At 36.3% G+C, this 17,904-nt stretch overlaps 1 protein-coding gene across 1 annotated transcript in view; it reads left to right on the forward strand.

The window, feature by feature from the left end:
• Nucleotides 1–17,904, forward strand: part of DNAH7 (dynein axonemal heavy chain 7) — a 334,446-nt gene that overhangs the window by 215,408 nt on the left and 101,134 nt on the right. Inside the window, exons 38-46 of the mRNA XM_003925707.3 lie at nt 518–686; nt 2,562–2,688; nt 4,036–4,255; nt 5,951–6,823; nt 9,051–9,280; nt 12,175–12,505; nt 13,242–13,588; nt 14,993–15,173; nt 17,458–17,643. Coding sequence (XP_003925756.1) covers nt 518–686; nt 2,562–2,688; nt 4,036–4,255; nt 5,951–6,823; nt 9,051–9,280; nt 12,175–12,505; nt 13,242–13,588; nt 14,993–15,173; nt 17,458–17,643 — 2,664 coding nt within the window. The remainder of the gene's footprint in view (nt 1–517; nt 687–2,561; nt 2,689–4,035; nt 4,256–5,950; nt 6,824–9,050; nt 9,281–12,174; nt 12,506–13,241; nt 13,589–14,992; nt 15,174–17,457; nt 17,644–17,904) is intronic.

The raw sequence follows: 17,904 nt of genomic DNA on the forward strand, positions 1-17,904 counted from the left end.
ACAACTTGATGTTTAAAACAAGGAGTTGCCCTTTGAGTTGAAGGTAGAATATTCATCGAGAAGTCATCTACCTTCCTAATTCTGTCACTAACATTTTTACTCAGCAGTCTTTGCTGCTTGCTGTTGTAGACCTTTAGCAACCCAGCTCTCAATGGATTTACCTGTGTTCCTCCGCAAAGAACACCTTCTGACCTTTCTCCTCTATTTTCATGAACTGAAATGTGTGGTACAAGGAAAAAATACATGGTTTATTGAGAAACAAATTGTATGAGAGGTTTAATAAGTCCTGAGCTATTAACCTACAAAGATTAGCAATGAGAATGTCTCCATGTTTCTTGAAGAATGTAAATGCTAAAAGCATGGAAGCTGAGGATATTCTTGTTTAGAAAAGAAACATCACTTCCCCAGATGTCCTCTGCAAGTAGATAGCTAAGTATTTGCCTCCATATTGTTTACACAATAGGACTCTATGTTGAGATGTTAATATTTTCTGTACTTCTTCTCTTCTCATTCTCAGATTGTCTTTGTAGATGATGTCAATATGCCTGCTCGGGAGGTATATGGGGCTCAACCTCCCATTGAGTTGCTTAGACAGTGGTTAGATCACTGGAACTGGTATGACCTAAAAGATTGTTCCATGATTAAACTAGTGGACATCCAGATCATGTGTGCTATGGGACCTCCAGGTACATTTTCTGAATTTGTGATTATTAAGACGGAAAAATCATTCTGGCTATAGCTAAAGAAATAACTGGAAAAGAACACTTTTGCATTCCAATGTTTTGTGTATATGTTTCCTGTGTGTATCTACTGTGACCTAACAGAATGCATTACCTGGGCAACTCTATAAAGTGGGTGACCTTGGATGGGCTATGCACCCACCAACTCTTCCAAATCCTTTTTTCTCCTACCTTCTGGAAGTTTGCCCCCCATTTCCTGTTTCTGCCTTCTGAAAACTCACATCCTCCCGGGGCAGCTCATCTTCCTCTGTGTCATTCCTTAATCTTCAACTGTATAGAATGGTCCCTGCTTCAGAAATCATCTGTCTTCTACCCCAGTCAAGTTCCATTCCAGTCAGTCTCTGGATTTAAACAAGCTACTCAGAAGAATTTAAGGAGGAAATGGCCAAAAGATCCTTTACATTTTCCAAGAGAAATTTATACTCAAATGAATCTCTATGTAGAGGAAATTTACTTTTAATGCTGTGATGTTTAAAATGGCTTGCTTTAACAAGACATCTTTAACTGTTTTCTTCCAGACCTCAAGCCAGTATGTCTTTTTTTAAAAAATTGCTTGCGTTAATATAGCACTTCAGGGAATCTCTCTGGTATTTGCTCCCTAATTCTGACCTTTATCTGACCTGTAATGCAGTTTGCTCTGAGTCAGTAATTGCTCTCAGCACACTTCCTGGACTATCTTGAACACTCTTTGTTTTTGAGACAGGGTCTCACTCTGTTGCTTAGGTGGGATGCAGTGGTGCAATCATAGCTCACTGCAGCCTCAAACTTCTCAGCTCAAGTGATCCTCCCACCTCAGCCTCCAGAGCAGCTAGGACCACAGGCATGTACCACCATGCCTGGCTTACTTTGTTTTTATATTTTGTGGAGTCGGGGGCTTGGGGACTTGTTATTATGCTCAGACAGTTTGTTTTGTTTTGCTTATTAAATAAAAGACCATGTTGCTCCTGGGTCTCAGACTTCAGTTCCACTTTCTTTCTCCCACACCACCCTAAGCGAGGCATTTATACTCACATGTCCATTGTTCCCTGCCTCCTCAGGCATTGGAAAGAAGAGTATACTGAAACGATGAGGTGTCTTTTCCTTCTGAACCCCATTTCTATTTTCTAAAAATACCACAATTTCTGAATGTTCTCTGGAAGGGTTGGAGACAGAGCTGGGGTAGTTGATCTCACCATCTTTTCTTCTGCAGCCCTTTCACTATCCCCTTAAACTCCTCTACATTTTCCAAAAGAAATTTATAAGCTCAAAAGCCTCTTTCATTATTTTATGGAAAATCCCCCAATTTCTAGAGATGCAAGCAGCCAGTGAAATCACTGCATGAACTGTATAGACTAGTTTTGAGCAAATTCAAAATGTGGGGCAAGAATTTGGCTCTATGTCATAGTTGTGCCGAACCCCAGCCTATAGGAAGTACCCTAAACTGGTCAGTCAGATTCACCAGGATTACATTAGTATTGTGTAATATTACCTCTTAATATTGTACTAAGGATGTTGACTATTTATTGCTTTAGGCTGTAAACTATGGAGAACATGGCCTGTGGCTTTTTCTGCCTGGTCTGATCTCCCTTAGTAATATAGATTTGACCCAAGATTATGTCTGATGAGGTGAACTCATTCAGTTAATTCACCTAGAAAAGTTAGCACCTTGGGTTTGAGGGAAGAATAGTTTTGATGTCAGGGTTATCCAAACAATTGATTACTCTTAACTTCATGTGCCGTGAATTTGTCCATCTTTTAAGTTACTTTAAACTATAAAATATTTGAGAAAATGCTCTTGTATATACTAGTAACATTATTAAGAGTTACACTTTTAATGTTTAGGCGGTGGTCGAAATCCAGTAACTCCTCGATACATGCGACATTTCAATATTATAACGATCAATGAATTTAGTGACAAATCCATGTTTACAATCTTCTCCAGAATCTTAACTTGGCATTTAAAAATCTGGTAAGTAATTTAAAATTTGTGGGTTTTTTTAGGAGGTGTATGTTAAAATGCGGGTTTTGAATGAAGAGCGCCCCCCAAACAGGCTTTGTGTGAGCAACATGGCTGTTTATTCACCTGGGTGCAGGTGGGCTGAGGCCAAAAAGGGCATCAGTGAAGGGCGGTGGGATAAGAGTTGGCTTTATAGGTTTGGGTAAATCTTTTGGGGAGGGAGCAGGGGTGTTATGGAGTAAGATCAGTTACAGTGGGACTGGGGTGGTGATTAGCTGAGGCAGGCAGGACTTCAAACTTTCTGGGTCCAGGCTTGTACATGAAGGCCTGACAGTGTAAAATATTTTAGAGACATACCAATATTAAATAGCAAATTTCAAAGAAAAAAAGCATTCTTAGATAAGGGAAAGGTAATAGACAACATGGTTTGCCTCTGTTCCTCCCACCTCCCAGTGTGGGAGCATAACACAAAGAGGTCTGACCATTCTGCTATATCGTATGTTCATGTTTGAATTATTATTTTGAATTTTCACCACTGAGTTCAGTTACTGCTGGAAAGATTTATCAGGTTTATGTAGTGACTTTGATACCCTCTAGTAGAACTCTTGAGTTCTGCAAGGGTATTCATGTCCAAGTCTGAGAAGTATTGCCTTGGAGCTGCCTAACTGTAGAGATTATGCTACTCCACAAGATGCAGAGATATCAGGAAGCCAAGCTTGGCTGGGCAGGGCAAGTCTGTCGGTGTCCCCATGCCCATTCTCAAGAAATAGTAGTTCCTTGCCTTATCCAGTGATGATAGAGTAGACAGCTGGTTCCTTGACAAACCAGAAGTTAAATATAGGTAGTCTTTCTAAATTACTTCTCTGTGTCCTTTATACCCTAACCATGCACTTCGTCTTGGTTCACTGTTTTACTTTCCTTTTTTCTCCTTTCCTTATTTTATATATTTTATTTTCCTCTGAAAATACCTGTTTCACCAGTGTGCCTTATGGATTATATTGATATGCAGTTGAGAATGTTGGGTGAAAGAGGTTGGGAAATGCTTGTCTGGTGGATTTGGGATTACATAATCTGGCTTCCTCGGCTGTCTATTCTCTTCACTTAAGTGGTTTTAAGTCCACTAAACTGGGCCCTGCTCATTTCACAGGGTTATTTTGGACATACCATAAAATAGTAAATGGGAAATAGCTTTAAAAGGAGTAAAAATCTATTATTATTGTAATAAGATACGGTAATTTTATAAATGAAATTGATTTAATCAAAAATAAAATTTTATGTTGGTCCTGCTAAATATCCTTTATGTGTCATAATTTTATAATTGCTAACATTTTCCTTTCTTTTTATTTAAAAAAATTTAAGTTATAAATTTCCAGATGAATTTCTAGATTTGACCACACAAATTGTGAATGGCACAATGACACTGTATAAAGAAGCAATGAAGAATCTCCTGCCTACTCCAGCTAAATCTCACTACTTGTTCAACCTCCGTGATTTCTCCCGTGTCATTCAAGGTGTGTGTTTGTCAAGACCAGAAACAACAGAAACCACAGAAGCGATTAAACGTCTTTGGGTTCATGAGGTAAATTTCCCTGTTACTGAAATGGGATTATGTGAGAAAGATTTACCGTGCCACCACCTGGGTAAAAGGAAATATTCTGTGATTTGTATTGCTGAAATGTATTCAGTTATTTGGCATTTTGAAGGTCAGTGTTCAAGAAAAATTTTTTAAATATTTTATGATGTTGAAAATGCTTTATCTCCCATATTCAGATTTAGGAATTTCTGTTGATTTATAGACTATTTCAAAGTAGGTATCACTTTAAGCCAGTTTCCCTTAAGTAGTTTAATCCTTATTAGTTTGACTTCAAATACATTTGAAATGGAACACTTTTTAAGGAGATGTTTTTATAAGAAATGAGGCTGGGCCAGGTGGCTCACACCTATAATCCCAGCACTTTGGGAGGCCGAGGCAGGCGGCTCACGAGGTCAAGAGATTGAGGCCATCCTGGCCAACATGGTGAAACCCCGTTTCTATTCAAAATACAAAAATATTAGCTGGGTGTGGTGGTGCACACCTGTAGTCCCAGCTACTCGGGAGGCTGATGCAGGAGAATTGCTTGAACCCGGGAGGCGGAGGTTGCAGTGAGCCAAGGTCGCACCACTGCACTCCAGCCTGGCACCTGGTGATGGAGTGAGACTGTCTCAAAAAAAAAAAAAAAAAAAAAAAAAAAAAAAGAAATGAATGTGGGTTTTTTTTTTTTCCTACATTACTTATTTGTGTAGTATTACTGCACAAATGTAGTGGCTTAAACAAAAGAAATTTATTTTCTCATGCTGGCTTGCTGAAGCCACCTTGTCTCTGTGTCCTTACAACCCTTGCTCTGTGCATATCAGGGCTGCCCAACAGGAACAAGAACCAGAGAGAGAGAGAGAACGTGCACATTTAGTGCCTCTTCCTCCTCTTACAAGGACACTATCCTATAGTTTTAGGGCCCTACCCTTATGACCTCATTCAACCTTAATTGCCTCCTTAAAGGCCCTATTCCCAAATTCAGTCCCATCGAGAGTTATGGTTTTAACATAAGAATTTTGGGGGGACATAATTCAGTCCAAAATAGACCATATCCCTGGATCACTTATACTGCTTTAAGAAAGCAGTTGTTACATGTAGCAAGCCTGTTTCTTGCAATCCCATAGCATGTGCATATAACCAGAGATTTATTTTAATATTGTTCTTTGTCATGACCTAAAACAAAAATAATTAACACATATCCCAAACAAGTCTCCCTCTACGCAAGACATGTCCTTTTCTAGAAAATGTGCTTTTTGGAAAAAGAAATTATTTATTTGTTAATAACTTTCAAAATATGATCTATCTTAGATAAAGGAAACATCACTGGAAAGGAGTTGGGAATCCCTGGATACTGGTGCCCAGCTCTGCTATCCCATCTGAGCGACCAGCAAAGGCAGTCACTACCTTCTCAAGGCCTTAATTCTCTTAGCATCTCTGCATCTACTTCAGCTCCCACCCCCAAAATTACCTTTCATTGATTGGTGACTGAATATAACCTTATTCTAAATATATAGTCAAAATTAACATTTAAAATAACATTATTATAAATGCATCCTGATGATTTGGATAAACTTTCAATAAAACCCACAGAAATTTTCTAAGACTATTTTTATTAGTTGAGATTAGCATAGAAATAATAACACTTTTTTTAAAAATCAGAAGAAAGTCAGTTCCTAAAGCTGCTTTTTAATTACTATACAGGTCCTTCGAGTATATTATGACCGCCTTCTGGACAATGCAGACAGAAGCTGGCTCATCAACTGTATTCAAGAAATTTTGAAAAACTATATGCATGAAGATTTTCATGAGCTTTTTCAACGTTTGGATTTTGATGATGATGGAATAGTGGAAGAAGATGACTTACGCAGCTTAATGTTTTGTGATTTCCATGATCCCAAGAGGGAGGATACCAACTACAGAGAAGTCACAGATGTGGATAATCTTCGAATGATAGTAGAAATTCACCTAGAAGAATACAACAATATAAGCAAAAAGCCCATGAACCTCGTCTTGTTTCGATTTGCTGTAGAGCACATCAGCAGAATTTCCAGGATCCTGAAGCAGCCTCGCAGCCATGCTCTCCTCGTAGGGGTTGGAGGGAGTGGAAGGCAGTCTGTCACCAGATTAGCTGCCCACATGGCTGATTATTCAGTTTTCCAAGTTGAAATCTCTAAGGGGTATGATATTACTGAATGGCATGAAGATTTAAAAGTGATCTTAAGGAAATGTGCGGAAGGTGAGATGCAGGGTGTCTTCCTGTTTACAGATACTCAAATTAAAAAAGAGTCATTTCTGGAAGATGTCAATAATCTGCTAAATGCTGGGGAGGTTCCAAATCTCTTTGCAGTAGATGAGAAACAAGAGATATGTGATAAGATGCGTCACATAGATCGCCAGCGGGATAAAACCAAGCAAACAGATGGCAGCCCCATAGCCCTTTTCAACATGTTTATTGATCGTTGCCGCAACCAACTGCATGTGGTCCTTGCCATGAGTCCCATTGGAGATGCATTTCGGAATCGTTTAAGGAAGTTCCCTGCTCTTGTTAACTGCTGTACCATTGACTGGTTTCAGGTATCGTCATGTGTATTTTAGATAGACTTCTAGAAATGCTGAATTTCTGTCCTCGTCGTGACTGATTTTATAGACTCCCAACCACCCCAAAAATGTAGTTTAGCAGAATCTTCTGTTCAGTTATAATGTATTTTATGAAATTATAATTCAAGAAATCATCATAATAGAAAAGTATTTATTAAGAGTATATGTGATCACTAACTTCAATATATCATAGGAAGCGTTATGATAAATTTTTGTATCAGAGTCCTGACAAGAAACACAGAGCACGCTTGAACCCTTCACTGAAGAAACCATAATGAAGGAACTGTTCATAGAGGCATAGGCAGGGTTAAGGGAGCCAAGAGGGGATGTTGGAACACTCTGGAAGTGGAGGGTGGAGCAATAGCAGGAAGTGTTGCCATACCCAGGTATAAAAGAGGACGGGAAGAGTGTTGCTGGAACTCAGAGCTTAGAGCTGTGGATATAAGACTGCCCAACAGGAACAGGAACCAGAAACCTAGAACTCAGCTACTGCTAGAAAGGAAGGGAGGATTTAAATACCTCTATGTCTCACTTCTTTACCATCCCCGCCCCGCACCCCAATCTCTTTCCTTTAGCTAAACCGAAAGAAGTTAAGAGGAAGAAAGCCAGAGTGATCTTTTTTGTAGTGGACCTCAGTACTGGGAAGCACAGAGCAGAGCAGACAAAGGCAGCGAGTGGATGGTGGGGACAAGGGGTGGGGAAGAGGAGCAGCAAAGGGAGAATAGCTAGATAATGACTAGCAGTTTAATTCTCCCTTCTAGCTTCAACAGTGTGTCACAATGCATTCTCTGCCAGTGGAGTAAGAAATCTGTGGGCTGTGGCTAAGATCCTGTGAGTGGGATCTAACCGATAAGCATTTATGACCTTAGAAAATTTATAGAACCTCTTTATACCTCCACTTCCTGGTAAAATTAATTATTTCATGCAAAACATTTCTTCTGTTTTGCTTTGTAGCAGGTCTTAATCTAAAAGCTGGAGATGAAGCAAATGAAATAGACAAGACTTCTGCTCTCCTTGAGCTTCCTGTCTACAGACAAATAAGCAACACATAATTTCATCAGACAGGGTAGCATATAGAGAGTAAATGCTTTGTTGTTGTTGTTTTGAAACAGTCTCACTCTTGCCACCCAGGCTGGAGTGCAGTGGCAAAATCTTGGCTCACTGCAAGCTCCACCTCCTGAGTTCAAGAGATTCCCCTGCCTCAGCCTCCCAAGTAGCTGGGATTAAAGGCGCCTGCCACCACACCTGGCTAATTTTTGTATTTTTAGTAGAGACGGGGTTTCACCATGTTGGCCAGGCTGGTCTTGAACTCCTGAGCCTAGGTGATCTGCCCTCCTCGGCCTCCCAAAGTGCTGGGATTACAAGTAAATACTTTTTAAATAAGGGACAAATGAAGAGTTTGAAGAGGAAACCGGAAAGACAAAATCATGCCAGTACTGAGATGTGGACACAGAGGATAAACTAGTGAAGTCAAGTGGCTAGACAGAAGAAAGGAGAGCGTGGCAGAAAATCGGGGTGACAGGAACATAGGAACTGTGGGGGAAAGTGGTCCAACGGGTCAGAAATACAGGAAGGGCCAAATCAGATACAGAATGGCAAGTTGGTTTGGATTTTACTTTAAGAATCCTGGGAAGTCTTTGAATGGTTATAAATTGGGGAATGTAATATGAGCTAATTTGTATTTTGAAAAAATCATTCTTGCAGTTCTGTGGAGAATGCAAGCAGTTAGGATGCTATTGGGATCTTGCAGGCAGATGGTAGTGGAGGCTTGAATTGGGATGATTGAGGGAGATAAAGAAGAGAAAGGTTTTCAAAGCTATTTCAAGAATGATGCTTACATCATTCTCAGAATTCAATGAGATAATACTGGTAAAATGCATACAGAAGTAGACATTCCATAAATATAGTTCCTCTGCCATTCCTTTCTCCTGCAGCACTCATAAATAATTTCTCTAACTCAGAACAAACCACAGACAGTGAATGTTATATGCACTAGCTAGCTTCTGGCTCCCTGTCCTAAGTCTGCAAGTCCTTGGGAAATTTCCTTATGAAATTGCCTCTCCCATCCCTTCCTTCACGCTATTCCCCTTCACCCACACTATTCCCCTCACCCCCATCATCCATAAGTTGTAAAGGGCTGCAGTAGTAACAAATCCAGATTTGTAATCTTAATAAAGTGCTAAAGCATTTATCTTAAATTTAGTCATGGCCTGAAGATGCACTCCAGGCAGTTGCCTCGCGATTCCTGGAAGAAATTGAAATGTCAGAGGAAATACGAGATGGCTGTATCGACATGTGTAAAAGCTTCCACACTTCTACTATAAATTTATCAAAATCTTTCTTTGTTGAACTTCAAAGACACAATTATGTGACTCCTACCTCTTACCTCGAATTAATCTCCACCTTCAAATTACTATTAGAAAAGAAAAGAAGGTAAAAATGAAATTTCATATTTCTAAGTAAGTTATAGAGAATTAAAAATATTTGTGTGTGCAAAAATGACATAAATATGATGTAATAGGGGTTTATTTCATAGAAATATACTGTGAGTTTTGTTACATCTTTAAATAATTTAATCCACAAACATCTTGAGTATAGGGAGGGGTTTCATCCTTCTCGTATTGCACATTGCCCAGCACATTGTAGATGCATAATCACTCTTGGAAGAATGAAGATGCTCCAGCCAGAGCTCTGAATATTGAGTAAACACTACTAGAGAGTGAGTTTTCTGTGATAAATAATTAGATAATAGTTAAACCCTCTCTTTGGATACTGAACTCCTGAGATTCTAGGGAGGGAGAGCTACTCTCTAATAAACTCTCATTTGAAAACATCAATATAAACGTGAGTAAATTTGTGTGCTATAGAAAATGTCAATGTGAGTTTTTTTTAATGTTCTTGAGGGTGACTTTTATGTATATAAAAGTTTATTCAAATAGTTCCTTGGTTCTAAAAATTGAAATTCAGTATGTATACTCCAGAATTTAAAAACATCATAACATTAAGCTAGAAAGTAGGAAGTTTGGGAAGTTTTAGTGGTTACCTTTAAAGGGGTCCTTGGATTACTATATGGCTCCATTCAAAAGCTTGTTTAGGTATAATTTTTAATGCAGTATTTATATTTCCCTTTTAAGTTCTGATTTAACACACATTACTAGATACTTAAATAATTTATAAGTCTAGTATTTTAAATGTATACATATGGTAAGCCTTAAGTACTTTTAAATATTTGAATGTTATCTATAAATTAATCTGATTTCTACTTAAAAACTCAAATGTAAGTTTATTGCTCAGTCATACAACTTATATTGGAAGCTCAAGCCTGACCCATGGATTGAACAGACCAAATTCTTCTAAAGATTAAAAAGAATACATAAAACAACAAATGTACACAGATAATATAAAAATATTATTACTATGAGTTTGATTTTTGTACCTATTTCTATGGTAAATTCTAAGTCTTTCTGTGGCTAACCCACCACCTCAAGCGTTTTGAAGCACCTTTTCTCACATTGGGCAGCATGCTACCTAGATACGGATATGGCACTCCTCATCTGTATTCATAGTGACTATTGCTGTGCCGTCCCAAGCAGGACTGTTGTCATCACTGTGGTCTATAACCCTGTGTTTGAATCATACCATTAGGAATTTTTCAACTGCCTAATGAAATCTGCAACTCCCACGGTGACTGCTGCATAACTCGGCTGAAATTCATTATTTCTTTGGCTCTCAACATAATTGTCTTTCTGTGAAGAGCTTATGATCTTTAACATAACGGCATCTTGCTTTGTTCGTATTTTCTTATCCAGGAGATCAAAAGCTCTTAGAGAATGATGAAATTTTGGATGTCACTCATGGCTTTTGTTTGTGTACTCACAACAGTAAGGCCATCCTAACAAAAAGAAGGATTATAAAAACCAGATACAAACTTATACGAAGAGTTTAAGCCGACTGGTTATAAGTTTTGAAGTCACAGTGTTACAAGTTCAAACTTACAGGTTGAAAGAGTCATAGTTTTTAAGGCATTTTCAAATATTCTTATTTGCCTTTCCAATTTTCCTTTTTCAAGTGTTTTTCTTTCAAAATTCCTTGCAAAGTAAAAAAAAAATAGATATTAATATCTCCTTTACCTCAACTAGCATTCCTACCCTGTGATTATTCTTCCCATGATAGCTAAAACCTTCACATCTTGATAGCCAGGTGGTGCTATAACCTTGAAGCAAGTTTTCAGGTTACCTGCCCGGAAATCTATGGTTAAGCTAGCAAAGCGTCACATGGGATGAGCCACAATATTGAAACTGTCCCAGGCTGGCAGGAATGAGACCTTTTTCATGCTTGTTGTCCATGGTTTCAGCTAAAACCAAACTCACAGACAATATAGTGCCGTACAGTTGGTCGCCTCTGTTCCCATTACCATCGAATATTTTGCTCTCTCAGAGGGAATTCAACATGTGATAAAAACATGGCATGCTCTCACAAAATTTTTTTTTGGAAAAAATTACAATCTTTTCAGTGTTCTCCAGGTTACCTTTTCCATCTCACTACTACTCCAGTCTGTTTTTTGAAGGGGATTTTTAAAACCATGTCATTTTTTTACTTGGAGGCATCATGGTATATCAAGTATTTTAAAATGAAATTACAAACAAGAGTTTTCTCTATAGAGAAATAAATATATATTTGCAGATAAACGCAGATTGCATTTTTAAGTACAGTAAAATGTTAAACTTTTAGAGTATGCTACAATGTTACCTTATTTTTAATCATTTATTATTTCTTTATAATCATTTTGTACCAAACAGGGTTTTGAGCTTTATGATCTGTTCTATGTGTTACTTTTGCTTTAATAAAAAAAAACCCTATTTCAAGATGTATAATACATGTTAAAATCATTTTTTCACATTTGGAAGCATTCAAAATAATGTATTTTGAGCACTGATATGTGCTTAAGTGATCATAAAAAGGTTTAAAGCAGCAGTAGTATTGCTGGAATCAGCTTACCAACTTTAGAGGTATATCATTCATTTGGATACAGGAGTCTCCTTACCTCATCCCCAGTGTATTTATTCTTTGGAATTTCTGTTGCATGCCTTGATAATGTGTAGGTGCTGAAAACATGAAAATGAATAAAACATGCTATCTACCCTTAATTTCGCACAATCCAATGTTCTAGGGTTCGTGTTTTGACAGATTGTTTGCAGATATGAAAATATTTTAGACCACTTACCTAGTTATTCCTTGAAAAAGGCCAGAAAGCTCAAAAACACTTAAATGTTTCCTTACTGTAGGATACAGAGCCTCATGATTAACTTCACTTTATTTGCTTTCAGTGAAGTAATGAAAATGAAAAAGAGATATGAAGTGGGTTTGGAGAAATTGGATTCTGCTTCATCTCAAGTAGCAACAATGCAGTCTGAGTTGGAGGCACTACAACCTCAATTAAAAGTTGCCAGCAAAGAGGTTGATGAAATGATGATAATGATTGAGAAAGAGTCTATAGAAGTTGCCAAAACTGAAAAAATAGTGAAAGCTGATGAAGCAATAGCAAATGAACAAGCTATGGCTTCCAAAGCTATCAAAGATGAATGCGATGCTGACCTGGCAGGTGCCTTGCCAATATTGGAGTCAGCACTGGCCGCCCTTGATACTCTTACTGCACAGGTAAGAGTTTTGTCACACACTTTCTAGCCCAAGAAAGAAATTAGCATTGTGTTCTAGTCTAGTTTGTCTCTCCAAATTAGCCTGCAAGATTAATGAAGTTGAAATGATTTTGAATTTTGCAAAATAATTACCTAATTGGTCTGAAAAAGTAATGCATGTGCATGCAAAAACATCCTTGAAAAGGAAGAAAGCTGCCAGGTGTTGTTATAACCTACCATAAAGCAACAGTTATTTCAAGAACTTTATACATCTTTGCACTACAGTAATCAATGGTAATCAATAAGACTTGAGATTATATTTTGATTCTAAGGGGTACCTTTTTCATATTTAGACAGTCTTGCCATTGGGATGCATCTTATAGAGGATGTGATAAAGTATTGTGTTAATTTGGTCAGTGATTTTTTTTTGGGGGGGATACATAAAATAATGTGTTTTATAATTGTTTTACAATAGCATGTCTTAGATTTGATGAAATATACTAAAAGTTAAAATGCGAAAGGGGAATATTTTAATTTAGAAAGATAAAGATAGATTTTTAAAACAGTGCAGAGAATTTTGGCTAAACTTTTGGTTGGGACTTGAGAGAAGAGTACAAGTGTAGTTCTGTGACTGTCACCATTTCTACCCAGTGAACAGGCTGAGTCTCTCTATGCTTAGTTCAAAAATAGGAGCCAATTACAATTACTGTAGAAACAAACATGTCTTTTTAAAATAATTAACATGTTGTTATTTCAAGGATATTACAGTGGTAAAATCCATGAAGAGTCCTCCTGCTGGTGTCAAGCTTGTCATGGAAGCTATATGCATCTTGAAAGGAATCAAAGCTGACAAAATCCCTGACCCAACAGGTTCAGGGAAAAAAATCGAGGATTTCTGGGGCCCAGCTAAGAGACTTCTTGGTGACATCAGGTTTCTACAGTCACTTCATGAATATGACAAGGACAATATTCCTCCAGCTTATATGAATATCATAAGAAAAAATTATATTCCAAATCCAGATTTCGTGCCAGAAAAAATCAGAAATGCTTCTACAGCGGCCGAAGGTCTGTGCAAATGGGTCATAGCAATGGATTCCTATGATAAGTAAGTGCTGATAAGAAGAAATCCAGCTGGTATATTTTATCTTCACTTTTGTCAGTTAAACAACATAAAACTTAAAAGTTACGTAAGTGAGAGGCTTTTTGGAAAATCCTATCTGAATCTGCTTTGTGTTTCCATATTTACTGGAGGCAAGGCTATAACAACTAATAGAATAATACAGTGGTTCTTTAACTTTTGGGCTTTGGAACCATTTATACTCTTTAAAACTATTGAAGACCCCAAAAATATTTTGTTTATTTACCATATTAGAAATTAAAATGGAAAATTTTTTTCAATGTTTATTAATTCATTTTTAAAAGCAATAAAAATATTATATGTTAATATGTGACCTTTTTATTTTTTAGAATTTACATGTTCTTCTTTTAAAAAGAGAAAAAAATAATGATGAGAAGAGTGGTATTTTATTATACCTTTATAAGTCTCTTTAGTGTGTGGTCTAATGTAAGATAGCCAGACACCAAAATCTGCTGCTGCTTTCATTCTTTTGCAGTATGTTTTGATTAAAGTACATTTTTAAAAGTCTGCCATCACACAGATGTTTAGTTGGACAAGGAAAGACCTCATCAACTCCCTGAAGGGGCAGTGTCTTCAGGAGCCCCAGGGGTCGTTGGACCACACTTTAAAAACTACTGGCATAATATGTATTCTTGTGAAATGAGGAGCCTTTTTTGGTGATTATATGAGAACCAGCTATACAAAAAAACAGAGTAATTATTATTTTTTCAAAAAACAACTGTCACGGGTTATTTTTCAAACTTATATCCAATTTTAATCATTCTACATCTATAGTAGTGCTGTATATGTTTTGGACCATGATATATTAGTTAATGATAAATTTAATGTTTGTTAGATAGATAGCATGACTGACTTCGTTTTCCAAATGCTAAAGAGAGAATTTAGATCCATCTTTTTTTCTGTACAATTCCTTTTATTACCACATACATATTTATAGGATAACTGTTTTGGGTTGAGGAGGCATTCTAGGATATTTTTAAAAGTAAAATGACAGAAATAAAAAATACCTCACTTTCTCCTCATCAAAACTAACCTTTAACCATTTAGGCTTCTACTAGCATTGTAATTTTCTACATGAATATCCTACTCTCCTTTTGGAAAGTTACCAAAATTCATACTGGCAAAATGTTTTTTTGAGTAAAAAAATTGTGAAAATACTGTGTATTTGTCTTATTTTAATGGCCATTTCTTGTGTTCAGGATCAAGTTTGGTTGGTTCTTAGATAAAACATAGAATATAGAAACCAGTTTAGAGTTTTGCACAAAGAAGTGTTTTGAGTCATAGTAAGGATATTAGAAAAGTAAATTCAGTGGTAGAAAGTCTACTGGAATATTAAATGAATAATTAATTTTTCAATTTTACTTTTTGCAGAGTGGCAAAAATAGTAGCTCCCAAAAAGATAAAACTGGCTGCAGCTGAAGGGGAGCTTAAAATTGCCATGGATGGTCTTAGAAAGAAGCAGGCAGCCCTTAAGGAAGTTCAGGACAAGCTGGCGAGGCTTCAAGACACACTTGAATTAAATAAACAAAAGAAGGCTGACCTGGAAAACCAGGTATTTGCTGATATAGAAAAAGATGGACAAATTCTCAGTTATCATAACTAAGAACGATGTTTGAACTAGCATGTAACACACCAGTCCTGTTTCCTTCTTGGTCAGGGATTGGCAAACTATGGCCCGCAGGCCGTATCTGCCCATCCCCTGTTTTCGTATGGCCCAAGAGCTAATAATGCTTTTGACATTTTAAAATAATTACATATTAATGGCCACATAACTATTTGCACAATACATAATATCCTCAGTTTTGCTGCTTGGCTCACAAAAACTAAAATATTCTCTAGCCCTTTCCAAAAAAAAAAAAAAAAAAAAAATCCCAGTCTCTCTGCCTTATGTTACTAGAATATTGAACTAGATTATTTAATCATTTTTCACTTTGCAAGTAAGGAAATGAGAACCAAAATGTTAAGTGACCTTGGTTGTGTAACAGTTAATGGCAGAGCCGAAATTGGAACTCAGTACTCAGAACCATACATTATCTACTAAAAATGTTTTCAAGGCTAAAAATATTGCTCTAATTTAATTAGTGATGCCATTTGGAAAAATTAACTGCTAAAGTCTGATTATGGTCCAGAAGAAAAGTCAAAATGTTTTATAACAGTCAACATTTATTGAATGCTTATTATGTACAAGGTCCTGTCGTTCTAAGAACATTATATGTTATACTATTTATTCTCAAAACAACCTTTTGAGGGAAGTAATCACTTTGTAACATTTTGAAGAAACTAAAGAACGGAAAGATCAAACAGCTTTTTCATTGTCAACCCAGCTTCTGATCATTAAGTCTAAAACCTGAACCCAGGCAACCTGACGCTAATAGCTGTGCTCTTTCCAAGACACCAGACTGCCTCTTTCTATAGTATCTATCCTGTATTCTATATTTGCACAAATGTAAGATATTTGTGCTAATCATCAGAAGCATAACCTATTATGGCATGATTTTTGAATGATCAATTTTAAATAATACAACCAATGAATTGTTAGGCAGTTGCTGTCTTTAGACATTTTTAAATTCTCCTCTATGTTTGAAAATTTTATTTTTATAATGTTAGAAACTTATGGTAATGTAAAATGAACATACGCATATATGCATATTTAAAATGTGCTTTTGGAGGTAAAATTTTAGCTAAAATATTTTTACTTAGAAGTTTCTGATGGCAACTTTGTCATAGTCCAAGACCTGATTCAGTTTATCATAAACACTGTTGAAAGAATAGGTGATGAAAGAAACTAGAAAGACAGAAGATATTTAAAGAGGGAAAGTTAAAAGGGAAAAAAATTAAATTTAGGAAGTATCACAAATACTACAGTTACATACCATTTGCTTTTTTCAAACCTATCTATCTTTAGATAAACTGATACAGAATTATACATCTTTTAATCCAAAATCATTGACTTAATATAAATTTTAATAACGTTAGCAAAAAGCATAAGCCAAATTTTTACTCCAAAATAATCTAAATGTCTTTGCTTTTGTTGATTGTTGAATTTTTCTTTTCATGTAAATTATTTTTGAGTGTCAAGATAAGCTTTATTTAATCTCATCTTCTTTTCCAAGAATAATGATGTTAAGGTACTTAAAAATTTAATCAAAATAATTTACATATTCTGCTGGAATATTGCTATTGTGTGAACTGAAATAACTTTCACGAAGTTTTCCACCTTGATAATTGTGTCTCTTTTTTTTTCTCATATAGCTTGATTACGTATAATCATATTTGGTTGACAGTCTTATGCACTAAATGAGCTGTCCACTATTGACTGATGTCCTGATTTAAGCTGAATGGCAAGTGCCTGAGTAGTTTGACACAATTTAACAGACCTAAAAATTGTGCCTTGTAAATAATCATAAATTATTAAAACTTTCAAACATTTAACCTTTAAGACCATAATAAAATCAACCATCAGTTAAATGAAGGGAAAAGGTTTGTAGAATACTGAAAGGGCATCTAGATTATTTAAAATGGAGAGAAAATGTCTATATTTGCAGAAGAATATCCTTTAATTAACATTCATTGTCTTGTACTGTATGTCATTTCCTTAAATAGGGCCGCTTTTTGCATTGTATGATCAATATTTGTTAATTTCATAAATTACATTAAATACTTTATGTTTACAAATTCTAGAATATCATGGACTTTCCTATGTCATAGTGTCATAGGGAATCCCAGACAGAATTTCGTAATTAAAAATAATAATTTACTTCTGAGGGTAAAATCTTGCAGAATTTTAGACTTACTGTACTTATAAATGTTGATGAAAACTCACTTTTATTTTTGAGGTTGACCTGTGCAGCAAAAAACTAGAACGAGCTGAGCAGTTGATAGGAGGCCTTGGCGGTGAGAAAACTAGATGGAGCCACACAGCTCTGGACCTAGGGCAGCTGTACATCAACTTGACCGGGGATATCCTCATTTCCTCAGGAGTAGTTGCTTACCTTGGAGCCTTCACATCTACCTATAGACAGGTAGGGGATGCTATTCCATCTCTTCCTGACCCTCTGCCCATCGCAGCCAATATTACCAATATTTGGGGTTTTGTTTCACTTTGGTTTCAGTTTTTTCATAAGTACAAGGAGGAAGATATTTTAAAATCATTTCTACTTATGGATTTTAGTTACTCTGTAAATTAGCTGGTTAGCCAAATGATGCCATGTAATATACTCTTCAAAAATCTAATTGTTTTAAAAACAAAAATATCTACTTTAAAATGTAATGTGAAAATGGGG

This window comes from Saimiri boliviensis, chromosome 5 (assembly GCF_048565385.1).
Source record: "Saimiri boliviensis isolate mSaiBol1 chromosome 5, mSaiBol1.pri, whole genome shotgun sequence".
Taxonomy (NCBI): domain Eukaryota; kingdom Metazoa; phylum Chordata; class Mammalia; order Primates; family Cebidae; genus Saimiri; species Saimiri boliviensis.